The sequence below is a fragment of the Crocuta crocuta genome, unplaced genomic scaffold (genome assembly GCF_008692635.1).
Source record: "Crocuta crocuta isolate KB4526 unplaced genomic scaffold, BGI_CrCroc_1.0 scaffold89, whole genome shotgun sequence".
Lineage (NCBI taxonomy): Eukaryota > Metazoa > Chordata > Mammalia > Carnivora > Hyaenidae > Crocuta > Crocuta crocuta.
Window position 1 is genome coordinate 3,095,151 of NW_027551559.1, and position 17,837 is coordinate 3,112,987.

General features: G+C 41.4%; 1 protein-coding gene across 1 annotated transcript in view; it reads left to right on the plus strand.

Annotated features, from left to right (window-relative positions):
- Positions 1-17,837, plus strand: part of CTNND2 (catenin delta 2) — a 784,902-nt gene that overhangs the window by 605,746 nt on the left and 161,319 nt on the right. Inside the window, exon 17 of the mRNA XM_077749452.1 lies at positions 6,245-6,428. Within this exon, the coding sequence (XP_077605578.1) occupies positions 6,245-6,428 (184 nt within the window). The remainder of the gene's footprint in view (positions 1-6,244; positions 6,429-17,837) is intronic.

The following is a 17,837-nucleotide window of genomic DNA, read 5'->3' on the forward strand; positions in this document are numbered from 1 at the left end:
ATGAATATGGATAATCTCAGAAAAAAGAGCCACCCTGTGCCTGAAATAAAAATAAGCTATATTTTAAATATATTTAGTATACATAATTCGTTATTTAAATGTCTTCTCAACTAAACCTACTGTCAAAATTATATTTGGAACAGTAATAACTTTATACTATAAAGCTTTGAATCCATATAATTAAAGGAAAGATGCTACAAAAATTGTATTAGAGATTTTAATCTCAGAGAAATTAGCATATTTTCAACAGGTAAATTGAAATTTGCTAGTGACCATCAACCAAAATACTAAAACATTTTTATGTTACTTTCAGATAAGAATAAATGCAGTAACTCATATGGATACTAAATATCACTGTGAATTCAGTTTATTCCACAGTTCTTTTTCACAAATTGAAATTTTAGTACTACCTTAGCTAATTTAGAATTATCAAGGAGTGAATACAAGATAATTACCCAAATTACTCAACGTTGGAGATGAGCCTTCTAATGCTAAATTGACTAATGTCTTTTGGTGATATAAAACATTCTCTACTAGCTAAAAGTGGAATTTCTGTAGTTATATTATCTATATTTCAACAGAGTTTATATTGTCATTGAAATAACATTTTGTATTCTCATTTGGACTTAATAATTGTAACATCTGCTATTTTATTTTTTTACGTGGCGTCATTGGCCAGAGTGTAATGCTTAAGAAATGTTCAGTGCTTGGAGCACATGTCATTTTATAAGAGTCTATCATTCAGTTACAAGTTTTTGTCTTTATTTAGCACCTGATAGGTGAACACCTAACGTGTGTCAAAGCATATTCTATGTGTTGTATATGTTCCATATGCTACAAACACTCAGATAGGCCCCTGGGTTTCAGGTCATGGCTGGGACCTTGTGGGGAAGAATAGTGAGGAAATGGCAGAAGATCAAATAATGGGAAATAGGAGTTAGTGATGAGGTCTCTGCTAAAATTAAAATAGGAAGTCTGATAGCAAGTTTCTAGGAGGCTAGTTTAGACTGATCCAGAAAAAATTTACTGAGTTTTTGCACCTTTAAGGTACCATGTGAGCAGAAAGAAAGACCAGCCATGGAAAGCTCTAAAGAAGAACCTTCCAGGCTAAGAGAGCAGTAAGTCTAAGAGATCTGAGTTTCAAACGAGCTTGTGTGTCCAAGGAGAAGAAATGTGGCCATGATGCCGACAGAAAAATGACTACAGTTACAGCAATGGAAGGGCCCTGAGGGCGGGGACCTTTTGTTTTGTTCAGTAATATATCCACAGTATCCCAAACGGAACCCGGCACGGGGTCCTTAATGTGCGTGGAGTGAATACGTGAATCAGTGATTCGAGATGAATTTAGAGATTTGGGGAAATGCCTGATCATGAAACTATAAGAAGAGGTTTAATTTTATTTTAAGCAGAGCAATATTTTAACGGAGTGTGTGGAAGATTGAATGTTGGCCCTCCAAAGAAGTCCATATCCTAATTTTTAGAGCCTGTGAATGTTATCTTAGTAAAGGGGTTTTGTAGTTGGGATTAAGTTAAGGATCTTGAGATGGGGAGATTATCCCGGATTACCCAGGCGGGCTCAATGAGATCACAAGTATCATTATAACCGAGAGGCAAGGGGGTTCGGAATTCGAGAAGGGGACGTGATAATGAGTGCTGAGGACCGAGTGATGCAAGCCTCAGACCAAGGAGCACAGGCAGCCTTCAGAAGTTTAAAAAGACAGGGCAAGTCTCTCTTAGAGCCTCCAGAAGGAGCACCACCCTGCTAATGCAGGTTAGCCTTCACATCTGCAGAATTTTAAGATAATAAATATGCGTCATTTTAAGCACCGTGTCTGTGGTAACTTGTTACAGCAGCAATGGGAAGCCAAGACACTATTATTCGAAATTAAAGAAAGTGGCCATTTAATAAGTTGCAAACATGAAGACGGATATGTTCTTAAAAGTCAGTCACATAGCGTGCTCACTTGCTTCCGCAGCACATGTATTTAAAAAAAAGTTCATATTTATAATCTAAATTAAAATGCACTTTTTATTTAGTTGCAGTATTTAGCTGGATCCTCCTTTCTGTATCTTCTGTTCTCTCACAGCAGATAAAGAGGGAAGAAAACAAGTGGGTCTAAGTTACGAGAGGAGTAACCAGGAACAAAGGGTGGTAAAAGGGAAAGACTGAGCCAGGGACAAAGAGAATAGAGGGGGAAGAGAATTCTGAATGTCGAGAGTCCAGGGGTGGCAAATCTGGGTGGTTCTGGCTCAGGGTCCCTCATAAGGCTCCATCATCTGAGGGCTTAGTTGGACCTGGAGTTTGTCCCCAACAAGACGGTCTCCATGTGGCTGCTGGCTGCCGAGCTCGGTTCTTTGCCACGTGGGCCTCTTCAGAGCAGCCCTGGAAGGTCTTCCCAACATGACAGCTGGCTTCCCCTCCAACCAGCAAAATCTGAGACAGAGCTTGGAGGCAGCAGCACCTTCTCTGGGACCGATTCTCTGAAGCCACTTGGTCACCCAGCCAACTCCACCATATCATGTCAGTCAGAGCAAGTCTCTAAGTCCAGTGCTCACTCCCAGCGAGAAGGATTGGGCTCCGGCATTAGAAGGGGGTGTCAAAAAAACAGAATAACAAAAATGTTAAACCAGCACAGAAGGAAGACGAAGGAGTGAGGAGAAATTTGAGCAGAACAACGATGTCTCATTTCTTTATAGAGAATGCCTAGATGTGCCCATTTTTCTCCGCTAATCTCTCTCCCGTCTGCCAGGACTATGAATGTGTGTGTGAATAGGTGTGTGTGTATATGTGTGAGGGTATGTGTATGTGTGTCTGTGTGAAAGTGTGTGTGTCCATCTCTAGCAAGAAAGCTTTTCCTGGCTATTTCCCACTTTTGACTCCTGCCAGACCTATCAGCCTTTACCTCAAATCAAATGATCCCAGAGGCTTCTGGTTCTACACTCGAGCTAGTCTCTGTGTCCAGATAATCTAACCAAAACGCTCTGAACTCCCCCTCCCCAAAAAAATTCTGCCACATTACATCCACCTGGCCGAGTCCTTATCGAAACAGGGGAGGTAACAGCTGCCCCCGCTCACAGGTCCACTGCACACCTCATGGGTCAGGAAGCCCTTGGGGGTTGCAGATGGGAGTCAGTATAGAAAGTTCGGAGGCACTATAGAAAGTTCTAGTGCTATGATAAGCTCTCTAGAACATGAAACAGAGATGGAGCCAGACTGGAAGGTAGAACGCAGAAACTTCTGCCCATGCTCATTGCTGAATCAGGTTACGCCAATTAAAGGATTAATGAGGAAGGTAATGGAGAGAAGAGCCCAATAAAGAGTTATCTTGGACCATCTCCTGTTCCATCATTCACTCCTTGTCAGATATTAAATTAGACCTTTAACTTACCTTTGATTTTCCCCTCTTTGGACCTTTATTCTGTTAGAAAACAGTAAAGATTGCTTTCTTTTCACAGAATGCCTTTAGATTCTTTTAAATTCATTGCATGTAAAAATGCAGAAGGCTTTTACTATCTAGGTTTTAGAGGAAATGTATTTTAGAGCAAAACATACCACCCATAAAGGGGAAAAAATAGTTACAAACGGGGGAGGAGGGGGATGGGCACTGAGGAGGGCACTTATTGAGATGAGTACTGGATGTTGTATGGAAGCGATGAACCACAGGAATCTACCCCCGAAACCAAGAGCACACTGTACACACTGTATGTGAGCCAACTGGACAATAAATTATATTCTTTAAAGAAACATACCACCCATATTTTAAAACATTCATGTGCCTCAGTTTTCCGTATTGGTATTTTCAAATCCAAATTTGAGGAGGAAAAATAATTTATTTTCTAGCTGTATGTGTGCATTGTATACTTAGAAAAATAGACACAAACCTTATAATGTGATATTTTTTAAAGGTGTCTTCAGATACTGAGGAAGATATTAAATATTTCATTATAACGTGTGTTTTAAATCTGAAAACCTAATTGTTTTATGAGAAAAAAGAATTTTTTGCAAGACTGCAAACGAATGTATTTTGATTTTCTAAAATGTAGTGAAATCTTTCTTAATGAAATGAATAAACAGCTTTATATATTATTTAAAGCAAGATAAGTATTTGTGAATATATTGCTAGCATTTCAAATCCATTCCAATCAGAACATATCTTTGAGCACTTTCTGTGTACGACTGGGCATTTTTTGTGAGTGCCCAATCTACGATACTAATGGCAATGCAAACATGCACACAGAAGTTTATAGAAAACATTCTATGTGCTAAAGCAGGGTGGGCAAAATCTTTCCATAAGGTGCCATATATTAAATTATTTTGCCTTTGTGGGTCATACGACCTCTGTCACAAATATTCAACTCTTCCCTTGTGGGCCATAGACAGTATGTAAATAAACAGGCCAAGCTATATTCCAGTAAAACTTTATTTACAAAGACAAGCCGGCAGGATTTGCCCTTGACCCAACCCCCTGTGCTGAAGGGTTGGTTTATATACTGGGCACGAAAAACATATTGTTTCCTTTGCATTTACTTCAGTAAAATTCCCAGCAAATGTTATTTAGAAAGACAGCTGAAAGCGTTTGTATCTACAATCACACTTTTATAGAACTGATTTAAAACTGTTCCTTCAGTTATTAACCATCAAACATTATCAACCTTCAGATTAGTATTAGTCATGCCCTTGGTAAGGTCAACATGTGCCATGGAAGACTAATAAATTTCAAAAATACGTGTATTCTGTTTGTCCTATTCATAACACAGTAGATAAAACACAATCTCATCTTAACATTTATTGAAAGTTTATTAAACAAGTAAGTTGGAATTTCTGTTTCTAAAAAAATATATTTTATTCTCAATATCTGCAATTATGATGTATATTTAGATTAGTCTCGAGGGGAAAATACAATCTTTCTTTTATAAAAAAGTAGAATATAATTCTGTTTCTTTTACCTTCATGTGTCCTGTTTTCAATAACAACAAAAAAAAACCTCTTCAAAAGCATTTTCAGATATTATACATTATACGCAGTACTTCGGACTGTTTCTAAACTTAATCCTATTTTAAGATTTCCTTTAAAAATATGTAAGGGGCACCTGAGTGGCTCAGTTGGTTAAACAACGAACTTCGGCTCAGGTCATGATGTCGAGTTCGAGCCCTGCATCAGTCTCTGTACTGACAGCTCAGAGCCTGGAGCCTGCTTCGGAATCTGTGTCTCTCTCTCCCTCTGCCCCTCCCCCGCTCACAGTCTGTCTCTGTCTCTCAAAAAAAAATAAATAAATAAACATTTAGGGGCACCTGAGTGGCTTAGTCAGTTAAGCATCCAGCTTTGGCTCAGGTCATGTTCTCACAGTTCGTGGTTTCCAGCCCCATGTCATGCTCTGCGCTGACAGCTAGTTCAGAGCCTGGAGGCTGTTTTGGATTCTGTGTCTCCCTCTCTCTCTGACCCTCCCCTGTTCATGCTGTCTGTCTCTCTCAGAAATAAATGAAAAAAAAAAATTTTTTTAATTAAAAAAATAAACATTTAAAAAATTTTAATGAAAATATTTAAAAGTCTAAAACATTACATCTATCCTAAAACTTCAGCTTTTGCTCTGCCTACATTAATTTCTGTTCTAGTCTATCTGCTGCTGACATGCCCTCCGCTTTCTACCGCTCCCTGTTCTCTGGCTCCTCCGCCAGCATTGCCTTCTGAGATAAACTGATGAAGCGGTCACAAGTGACAGTAAATTTAAACTCCTTGTTGAGCCCGTTGTCATCAGGCCTGATGCTGGACTCTCATAAGGACCTGGGCGCTGGTGGCTGGCTCTAAATGGAGGCCACGCCGATCACACTGCCCATATGTACATATCAAGGTCTTAGATAAAACAAGGACCTCCTGCTAGTTCGTAGCTCAGATAACTTTCACAACTCTTTCGTCTTGGCTAGATTTTTGGATCCTTAGTCCCACTGCATTCAAAGTGAAAGGAAGCCCCATTGGTATCCATAGTTCGAATCAGACCTCAACCTCAACCTCATTGAGATGGAACAAAGACAATCACATCCCGAGTCCTAAGCCCACTTGTCAGATTTTCACAGCAGCCCTTGAATGGTTCTCACAGATGTTCTAAAATTAAGGGTGCGCTCTAGGTCATGTGCTCGCACTCTCTTAGTCCATCCTGCCCGTGCTGTTAACTTGATCAGGGAGAACGGTTTTGAGATGAGAAAAAAGAGCGGCCGTCCAAAAGCTCTCTCTGTGTGCATCTTGCAGGAGTCCTTTGGAACCTCTCGTCTTGCGATGCCCTCAAAATGCCCATCATCCAGGACACCCTGGTGGTGTTGACCAACGCCGTGATTATCCCCCATTCAGGCTGGGAAAACTCACCGCTCCAGGATGACCGGAAGATACAGCTGCATTCCTCACAGGTGCTGCGAAATGCGACCGGCTGCCTAAGGTAAGTGACACCCTTGCCGTGTCCTGCTGCTGTCACTCACTTTCTGCTTCTGCGGTTCCCATTGCTGCTTTACCAAGGATCAGAGCGGCCCAGAAATTTGAATGGTTTTTTTTAACGTGTCTTCTTGGCTCTTGGGCAAAAAATAAACATTTTCATTCCTACCAAAAATAATTCATTTTCTTTGATTAAAAACAACAGTTCGCAGTAATTTCTTTCCCATGTTACAGTATACCATGCCTGTAGAATAACCAGGCAGGCCCATTGGTGTGGACAGAGGCTATGACAAATAGAGAGGGAGCTAATTAACTGTCATCACTAGTTATTTTTGGTTTTCATTCTTTTTTAATTTTCTATGTGACTACCAGAACCCATAATGCTTAGAGATAACTTTTTAATAAAGCCTCTTGTATGAAATGGGTTTTTTTTTTAAATAATAAAAGTAGCAAATATGTTCTAATTCTCTCTCGGTGCCTTTTAACAAAAATCATCCCACAGAAATCTCTTGAGAAGTCTTAAAGTCATCTTAATTTTTGTTTAAGTTTTGCTCTTAGAAAAGAATGTAATAATCAAGATATATTTTTTCTAAACTTAGGTGACTGTGCTCTCAAGGATGCTGTATTTTGTACCAAAGTTGCAAATCTCTGCTGGAGAAATTTAATGAGGAGATGGGGGTGCCAGAGCGACCCAAAATACCCAGTCAAATAATCTCTATTTCAGACATAAAATGTACTGGGTTGTTTCAGCTGGGCTGCCTCAAAGCTGTCATTTCGCCTACAATTGATTGGCTTCTAGGGACAAAAAATGGTCTCTACTGAGAAGGAACAAAATCACCTTGGTGACATTAATAATAATTATCTCATGAATATGTATAACAGTGCTCCGGGCCTCCAGTCTTCAGAGGAGTGGTGTGTTTGTGTAAATGTGCGTGCATAGAGGGAGATAAAGTGAGTCTCCCTCCATAAATATCGACATACATTCGCAGGCAAGAATAGGAAATCCTCTAACGATTTTGCTTTTCCTCAAGGTCACAAAATAATGATCTTTTGACATGATTTCTCTGGCTAAGCTTTTCCATAAGCCAAATTTACAGTTCTCCAAAGCTCCCTGTTGAGACATTCATTTTACAACCTCTTACATTCTGTTATCCTTCAGAAGCCTCCTGCCCCACCAGAAGAAATATAACTCCTTTGCAAAGTTAAAACCGTAAGCCACTTCCAACTTCATATACCTGATTTTCTAGTTTAGTTATTTTCAACTATTATGGGTAGTTTTGTCCCTACTTAGCCTCTTTGACTTGTAGAGAATATCATCGTTCCTAACAAAGATCACGGAAAAAGTGCCTCCGAATCAGTTGTAGAAGTATGGTCAGTAAGGATTTGGTTAACTCTGTCAATTAAAATGCTCTCTGAATGATACAGTAACATGATTCTACATTCAGGATGTTAGACTTACGGATGTGGGCCACCGCCATCAAGAGCATCCTTCAGCACTGTTTGATGAAAAGTCAGATGAGGAAGCTAGACCACGTAGGTTCATGGGTCCCCTTTGTAAGTCATCTGACTGAGTTTAGCACCTGGGTGTGACCCAGAGTGAAGTTGGGTCAGATCAGAATCTGACTCTCCAACCCTCCCTGTTCACACATACAGAGCGTTGGCCATGTGCTGCTTACACTGGGTACGGCCGCGAGCAAACACATCATAGGAAGCAAAAAAACGGGGACATTTGATTTAGAAAGAATTTCATGTAGTCAAATAGGGCTTCCTTAGTCAAGATGCAGCCAAGTTTAGGGGTTTTACCACTTTTCTGAGTTTATCATGTAATTGCAAAGCAAAACCCCTCAATATATGGCAAATACTTAATTTCCCCCTTGTTTCATTAAACTCCTGCCTTTCTACAGAAAGAAGTAATCATTTGTCTTCTTATTTAAATGTGTTTGTGAATCATTCCACACGGATGAGCAGGCTGAGCTGAGAGAGGAAGAAAATAGCCTTGGGAAGGGGAGGCAGAGAATAGCCCGGGGAAGGGATTTATCAAAGACTCTGCAGATACAAAGTTTCAAGAAATTCCTACTAATATTTGACAAGTAACTTACAACCAGTGTTGGCAACACTCCAGAAGCGTCACAAATGTTTTTATCATGATGGAAGATTCTAGATTTTATTCGTTGAGGTTATATACATTGTTGATTTTTGTAAGAAAGCCTAGCTTTTTGTCTACATTAAGTTACTTTCTATGCTGTTCCTGCTTTAACACTGTTATCCATGAGCATTTACTGCTTGTCTGCCATTTGCCAGAGAGGGACCAGAGAGGCAGAAATAAACAAAGGCTCAGCAAGAGCCCCTTTGGAACTGCAGAACCGATTTGAATACACTCCTTAAAATGTATATGAACAACCAGATTGTCTCAGTTTCTAAATCAGATCTGGGTTTGTACCTTTGCAAGGAACATTTTCTTCTATCAAAATATTTAGAAAGAATTTGATGCTTTGGTGCTTCTAAAAGCAAAAAAGAAAAAAATCCTCAGCAATTGATCTTGTCATTTTCATGTACTAAATGCATATTGTATGTAAAAATGAGACAGCGAATTAGTACCACAAAAAAGATACAGAGTTTCTGTAACATCTGCGTACTTCAATCAGGCCCATTAATTTATAGCTTTGATTTTGAAAGTTGCCGAAATTGTATAAAAATGCCAAATGTACGTGTTAGAATTAATTTGCAGTGTGTCATTACCACTGCTATCATAGTTCAGGAAATTTGGCTAGAACGTTAAGTATATGTTTCAGAACCTTGTTTAGTTGGTAAGAAAGTGCCAGCTGCATTTGGCGGATGAAATGTACCTGTCTGCTCACGGGTGTGTAAGGAACTCAACAGATAACTCTGGGACTAAGTTGGTATAAATCGTGTTAAGTGTCACAACTGGCAAATAATAGTTAAGTTCAGTTCATGTGATTTATGGGTATTTTATGGCAAAGAAAATTAGTAACTTTAAAAAATAACATAGAATACACACAAAATATTTCTTACTTCCTCTTTTAGATCTTATTCCTTGTTAGCGAATCAGTTTTAAAATGAACACATTATTGTTGAGGACCATCCTGTTGTATTAAGATTCTTTTCAATTATTTGCTTTTATAGATTTCAACTTCTAGAAACCCTCTACAACCTTTGAGGATCAGGAGCTCCATATAATTCAGTCCTTGTCATAATTATAATACATTTTACAAACTTATTTTGAGAGTGTGATTTTCTCATTACCATTCATTATCAAACAACACTTTGAATTAAAAAAAAATTACAAGTAGCAAGGTACATGAGTCACTGTTTAAATATTTTTGATATGTGAGATGTCAGTTAAATTTAATTCAGTTATCTGTCCTTGGGTGATATTTTTCCTAATACTGAGTTGGAATGGAAACTCTCCTTTCTCATGAATTCTAGAGAAATTGAAGGATGGAGCTGTGTGTGTGCGTGTGCACCCGCGCCCGCACCCGCGTGTGTGCATTCCCTGGTTTGACCTGGCAACGTGTTTATCAGATAACTTTATGCATTGTCAATAGGGGCAAGATTCTGATTTTGAAAATGAACATTTTGATTCATAAAATCCCCATCTTCCAAGGACCAGAAATCTCTGCTTCGAATACATTGTTTATTCTCATATTTATTATAAGTTCAATAGCCTGTGGTTAGTCAGTCAGGGACCAGAGCCTGCATCCTGACTCCTGGTCCAGCCCACGCCCACTGTACCACACAGAGAGGAAACACAGTGTCCTATGAGGCGCCAGGAACAGATCTGTGCTCAGAGCCACACAACCGACTTGCGCACCCAGCCGGCGGATGGCCTCACTCTCCTTTGTGTTGGCTGCTTTCGTTTGCTTCTCGACATCCACTGAGTGGCATCATCTGAGCCAATGTCCATCCAAATTACCTACTGTCTTCCCTCCTCCTCCTTTCCTACTTCCCATTCTTCACTCCCAAGGCTGCCAGTATGGAGTGGGAAGCCACCTGAGCGGTTAATCATGGAGCCTCACGTCAGCCCCTTCCCTCCACCTCCACCTTCAATCTTAATTTAGGCAATTAGTCAGAGCAATGGTTGCCTTTTCTTAAAAGCTAAGAGTGTATTTTAAGACATACCCTAGAAAAACAAAGTTGACATTATTTTCCCAGGACACAGACTCCTCCATTCTTTTACTGAGGGCTTAGTTCTCTTTTACTGATGGCCTCACTCTTTTTCCAGGATAGCATTTCCTACCCTGGATGGCTTTCGACCCCAGGAGAAGCTTATTGTGGGTAAAAGTACATTTATCTGGTCACTGATGGAGAGCAGTGTTCTTAATATTTGCTCCTGGCAGGATTCAAACTTGTTTGTGTCATTTCAGGGTGGGAAGCCGAGGTTAGGCATTTAAGCAATTACTATTCTAAAAGAGATCACCTTTTCACTTTTCAGAAAGAAAAAAATATTATAAATGCAAATTGTACCACTCTTAAATGTTCCAAAGCTTATCAGAGTGAAATTTAAGTGAGAGAGAGAGAGGGAAAAAAAAGCCTATGCCTTCCTAAGCTAAATTCTGGACCGCTAACACTGTCCAAACTTTAGATAATTCCCTCCATTCTTAATAAACTCTGTCAAGTTTCTCAAGCCTTCTCTTTGGTGGCAGATGTTGTACTGATGTCAATGGTGGTGCCCACCCCACCCAGCCAGCCTGGAGCAGGGGCCCTACCCATGGGGACAGTCCTAGAGAAAAGACTCTCACCTTTGCCTTCTCTCCAAAGGCACGGAAGATCTTCATGGAAAGATGTCATATCATGTTGCCCTAGTGAAAATTTAAGCACGTATGACATAGAAAATGAAAAGTTAATGCCCTTAGTCCTTTTCCATTTAAAATTCATTTTGGGGCAGGAAATGGAATTTTTCAAAAGCAGGTCTCTATTTGTTCCCGAAGTATCCATCTGTCACTGAGGAAAGAGGGTAGAAATGGGAAAAAATATCTCTTAAGTTTTGATGGAGGAGCGAGTTGATAAGAACGATGGCGGCTAGATTGCGGGGTTCTGGGCGGCAGCGGGAGGTACAGCTGCCAGTGATTCGTGGGGGTCAGGCTTCATCTCTGCCGTCCCCACCCCGGGCACACACTCAACGCTCCCCTTCTTCCTCATCCCTCCCTATTTTCTGATGTTTATCTTTGGCTCCACTGCGGCCTGATTTAAGCTTTAATTTATAACAAAAGCCATTAAAAATATGGCCTAAAATGAATGCGCTAAAACGTTAGGTACGGCTTAGGCTGTAAGTATGCATGAAGCTGCCAGATTAGTTCTCTTCCTTCACTTTATGATGAAGGAGTCCTCCAGGAACTGCTTTCCTTTGGCCTAACTTAGGCAAGCCGGACCTTGAAAGAGATATAGTTCTGCACGAGGATTGTTTCACTGTACGATGTATAATCAAATACTTTTTCTAACTTTGGCCGAAATGATCCCCTTCAACCAAAACATGTATGGCCCAGCCACAGCGTGTTTGCTGAGAAGTGAAGGTCAGGCTGACTCAGCCTGTGGACAGGCTCATTTTAGCTGAGATCACTGTAATGAGTTAAATAAGTGTGTCCCTCCCAAAAAAATTTCAGTCCACCAGGAGCCTCAGAATGTGGTGCTATTTGGAAATAGGGTCTTTGCAGGTTAAAACTATGTAAATTAAGATGAGGTCGCACTGGATTAGTGTGGACATGAATCCAATGGATGGTGTTTTTTTTTTTAAGTTTATGTATTTAATTCGAGGGAGAGAGAGAGAGTGTGTGTGCAGGGGAGGGGCAGAGAGAGGGGGACAGATCGAATCCCAAGCCAGCTCCACACTGCCAGCACAGAGCCTGACAGGAGACTTGAACTCATGAACCACAGGGTCCTGACATGAAATCAAAAGTCAGACGCTTAACCAACTGAGCCACCCAGGCACCCCAGGTGGTACCTTTATTAGAGGACATAGACGCAGAGGAGGAGGCCATGCGAAGACAGAGGCAGAGATTGAAGCGATGCAGGAAAAAGCCAAGAATGTTTGAGCATTGCTGAAGCCACCAGAAATGAGGAAAACACAAAGAAGGATTCTTCCCCAGAGCCTTCCGAGGCAGCATGGGCCTGCTGACATCTTGGTTTTGGACCTTTAATGTCTCAAACTGTAAGAAAATAAGTTTCTGTTGTGTCAAGACCGGCCCCTCCCCGCCACTGGTGTGTGTGGTACCTCATTCTGGCACCCTCGGAACGTCTACAGTCAGAAAGTGAGCAGAGGGAGGGGCGCCTGGGTGGCTTAGTCGGTTAAGCGTCCGACTTTCGCTTGGGTCATGATCTCGCGGTTCGTGGGTTCGAGCCCCGCGTCGGGCTCTGTGCTGACTGCCAGCTCAGAGCCTGGAGCCTGTTTCAGAGTCTGTGACTCCCTCTCTCTCTGACCCTCCCCTCCTCATGCTGTCTCTCTCCTAGCAATAAATAAAACATTAAAAAAAAAAAAAAAGAAAGTGAGCAGAGGGAACCTGCAAAGCCAGGGAGCCACCAGAGAACACAGGGAGGAGGGACATGGTGGCTGACTCCCAGATGCTGCCTGTCCCCAGGGTTCACACACAGGAACAAACCCCACAGATAGGGAGCTGTTTTTTCTCTAGGCCATCTTCCTCCGTAGCTCAGGCTCAAGGCCAAACGTCCCTGGCACAGGACTGGGCTCTGCCCAGCCCCAGCCAAAGAAGGTTCGCATGTACCCTCTGGACCAGCATCTCTCCACCTGTGGATCTGATTTCTGTGTTTTCTGTGCCTGTTTCTGAACCCACCTCCCATGTCCTCCAGCTTTTAAACTACTTCCTGAAAGTTGTGTGGATTATTCTGGGAGCCAGGAGCCATTCTAGGGTTTCAGGCAGGGCACGTGACATTTAAGGGTCCTTTAAGGAAGTTGGCTCCAGCAGCTGGGCACAGAATGAATGCTTTCTGGATTTCGTGTGAAACATGATTGTGTTTCCCATTTAAAATATCACAGATCAATATCCTAAAGATACCTGTCGTGGCCGTTATCATCATTTCAGAGTGAACCGTAGGTGAGGCCCTATTTTACCATTTAATCTGCCAGCTCAGTAAGATAACTCCAATCAATTACTGTTTGGCTGTGTTACATTCAGTCAGGCCCACTTCGACTTCATCTCCAGCCAGAGGATTTGCATGAGGCCAGCTTTGCGAGCTTCCACATCTCATTTCCTAGAACCGCTGAGTCATTTATTTATTTTTGTTCTTCTATTCCCACTTCAACATCTTGTCTTGAAGGACAACAACATACAACCCTAATTTTTCCATCCATCTTTGTGCACACGAGAACGTTATTAAGCCCATCAAAGGAGCTGCGCCTCTGCTTGAATGTAATTAAGCTCAGACCCTCAATGAGTCATCTTAACCCATCTAATGGATGAGCCCGTGGTCCGATGGAGCCACGCATTCCGGAGTGACCTTGAAAAAACCTGTTCACCAAGTAACCCTACTAATAATCAATCACAATCTGGCTGGAAAGCTCCAAAGCATTTATTTTATTTGGTTTGCCTCTGACATTAGACACAGGGAAGAGGAGGAAGTATTATGACTTTTATGTTAAGTCCAGTTGGTTGCCAATATTACTGAACCATTAAAAAGAACCTGTTTCGTCACCATGACTTATTCATTCCCTAACTGAAAGCCTGTACCTCCCACTCCCCTTCACCCATTTGGCCCATCCCCCACACTCACCCTTCTCACAACCATCAGTTTGTTCTCTGTATTTATGGGCTGGTTTCTGCTCTTCTTATTTGCTTGTTTGTTTAGATTCCACACGTAAGTGCGATCATATGGCATTTGTCTTTCACTATCTGACTTACTTTAGCATAGAATATGTAGTAAAAAAAAAAAAAGGAATCCTTTTTAAAAAGTTTTTTTTAAGTTTGTTTATTTTGAGAGAGACAAAGAGAGCAAGCAGAGGAGGGGCAGAGAGAGAGAGAAGAGAGAGAATCCCAAGCAGGTTCTGCAGTGTCAGCACAGAGCCCGATATGGGGCTCAAACCCATGAACTACAAGATCGTGACCTGAGCTGAAACCAAGAGTCAGATGCTCAACTGACTGAGTCACCCAGGTGCCTCAGTTTTTTTTTTTTTTTTGCTGAAACCAAGAGTCAGATGCTCAACTGACTGAGTCACCCAGGTGCCTCAGTTGTTGTTTTTTGTTTTTTTTTTAGTCTCATATAATGAGTTCTATATTTATTCTAGTCTTGTGTTGCAGCTGAACTGAGCACCCTTTATCCAGGGACTTAAAACAGGAATGACCTACTCTATGCAGATGCTGTGAAGAGAGGAGAGCCGTTCACCCACTCATACTTGGTTCCCCCACACCTGGCCCTGAAGCAGAGGCTTTTCCTTACCTGAGCAGCTCTCCACTTCTGATCACCGTGTCTATCATGGTTGCAAAGTGAATGGTTTCGTTGATTAATGACTCAGCAGTGAAGGTCTTCTTTGAAGGAAGGGAACAGAGTTGGTTGGCAGAAGGAGTTGGGGGTCTTAGCACCCCACCAGAGAGGATGACTGGGCTACCCACCTCAGCACCTCCCTTGGTGACGTGGGCTCCCATCTCCCATGGAGCACCCCAGGTTTCTAGCTCACTCCATGCCCCTCAGTCAGGGAAGTTCATACTTTATTACTTTATAATTATAGATCTATATGCTATTAAGAGGTTTTAACAAGTTTACCCAGTGTTAGTTTGCTAGGGCTGTCATAACAAAATGCCACAGACTGGGTGGCGTAAACAACAGAAATGTATCTTCTCATAATTCTGGAAGTTAGAAGTCTGAGATCAAGAAGTCAGCAGGGCTGGTTCTCAAGCCTTCTCTCCTTGGTTTGCAGATGGCCATCTTCTTGCCATGTCCTCACATGGTTTTCCCTATGTGCCTCTGTGTCCTGATCTCCTCTTCTTATAAATCTCCAAGTTGGGATCTCCAAATGAGGCATCCCCAAGTGGGACATCACTCTTAAATGCCATAGGCTTCAGAACCTGGCCTTTGTTCTTGCCTGGCCAGAAACTGGACCTTAAAGCTACAATAGTATATTAGCTTTGGCTTAGCATCTGTTAAAAGCCCTATAATGCTATGTGTCTGTAATATGCATGCTGTTTGATACACGTGTCCAAATAACCTAGTGGGTAGGATTCCCTATCCTATTTTACAGATCAAGAAGCTAATACTCATTAGAATAAGAGTAGCTTGCCCCAAGTCATACAGTTAGTAAGAGAAGGAAAGGTGATGTAAATCCCAGGTTATATGATACCTCAGCCAGCTTCCCAGCTTCCTCCCACATCACCATTCCATTAGGCAGAGACAAGGAGCAGCCCCAAAACACATGCTTATTTACACTGAGGCTAGAATGCTGGCTCAGCCCACATCCTAAGAGAAGCAGACACCAAGACAGAATTAGCAGTCCATGCAAGGTATTTAGTTAGGGGTAACCCTGGAGAGGCAAGTGAGAGGGCGCCGGGGAAACTAACAGCCTTCAAACCATGATGCGGCAGGTCCGACCCCAAGTGAAGGGGAGCAGAAAGGAAGGAAGGAATGTTGGGTGGGTGGGTGAAAATATCTTAGACTTCCAGGGACTTGGAGAAGACCACTGGAGTGTTCTTAATCCCAGGTCATTCTTCCAAGGAGCCTCGTATTTCCCAGGACTGGGCTTACGCTATCACTGCTACAGAGCTGGGTCACTGGCTGGGAGCACCACGCGGAGTGAGGCCCGGGCGTGAAGGCAATCACAGTGATGAACCTCAGCGTACAGCAGCTGCACCATCAGTCAGTGCTGCCCCTGCAATGGGAGATTTGAGTGGGTGTAATTTTATGGACGTTACGTAAGCCCAATCCTTTCCCAGAGCTTTCATTCTCTATAGACTAGCCACTAAGAGGACACATTAAGCCAGAAAATTGCTTGGTAATATGGAATCCAGACAAGAGCAGCTAGTTACATTGACTGAAAGTTTCATTCTCTCAAGATCTGTTCTTTTGAGTCCTTCCTATGTGCTTGACCCTTATGGTAGACATGGATGCTGCAATAAAGAGCCAGGTAGACACAGACTATGGTGTTTGCTATTGAAAGCAATTCATAATGTCATTAAGACAACCCGATTACATCCAAGTCCCTGAGGCTGCCCCAGAACTGGAAAAGTTGAAGTGCGTCTCTCCCAAGGAATGCCTCAGAGCGCCATATTCCTTTTTTTTTTCCAAAATTTTCATGGGCAACCTACTTCTCTTACTAATTCTTTCTTGACATATAAAAAACTCTTTACTTTTAATTGACTTGCTTTTAAATCTTGTAGTCTTAAAGCTTTCTCTCACTTCAGGGTTTTGCATTCTCTTATTTTTTCTATTAGGAAAAGTCTGAAAAAATTCATTTTTTCATCTTTCAGAAGACATTGCTATCCCCTGAGGACTAACTATAATTTGGCAAAGATCTTTCTGGCATTTATGGTCCATGAAATAGTAATAGGGATCATTTCTCCCCAGACATTGTTTTGTTTCCCTAAGCTAGAAGAAGTGAGAATGTAATGATTTCCCTTTACATAGAAATTTTTAATAGAAGATACCCCATCATGCTATTCCTTCTTAAAAGTTTCCACAACTTATTTCTGCAAAATTTGATCTACTTAATTATGAAATTTTGCAGGATCTAACGAAAACTCGCTTTGAATTATTTATCCTATAATCTGGTTGCAAGTATGGGCTTCTTTTAAAAGGACAAGCAAATGTTAAATTTTATCTTTTCAGCATGAGTAGTCATTCTTCTATTAGAATATGAATATTCAAACCTTCCATTAGTATGAACAAATTGCTTCCTTTAAAAAAAGATTAAATAAAAAAGCTTACTTAATCCTCAATTGGTAGACAATGGTGTTTAATATTTATCCCCATAAAACATTGGGTTGGAGGGTGTTAACTCCCTGATAAATTAAAAGCAAATCGTAAGAACTGGATCGTTCCTCAAATCCTTCATAGCTTCTTGATATTAAAAATATCAAGAAGGAAAGATAATTTTTCCTCCTGCTGCCTCCCAAATTATATTACATTGCATCCAAAGTGGCTTCCCTGGAAGACAAGCAAAGAAACAAGTCTATTATCCATAAATTGAAGAAGAAGGAGTTCACCAAGCACTTTCACTTCCATGCTAGACCTCTCCAATATTTTAACACATCTATTTTCATACCATTTCTCCTTTCCCTTTTCCAAGTGGCACTTATTTTAAAATAAATAAAGCCAGCATTTGCCAGAGTTGTGACAAAAACAGCCAGAGAGAGGAGGACAGATGGAGGAGCATGAGCAGAGCATGCGTGGAAGCTAGCCCACCCCCAGTGGAGTTAATGAAGACCTCCAGCTTCCAGCTCTCCATTCCTCTTGGAGA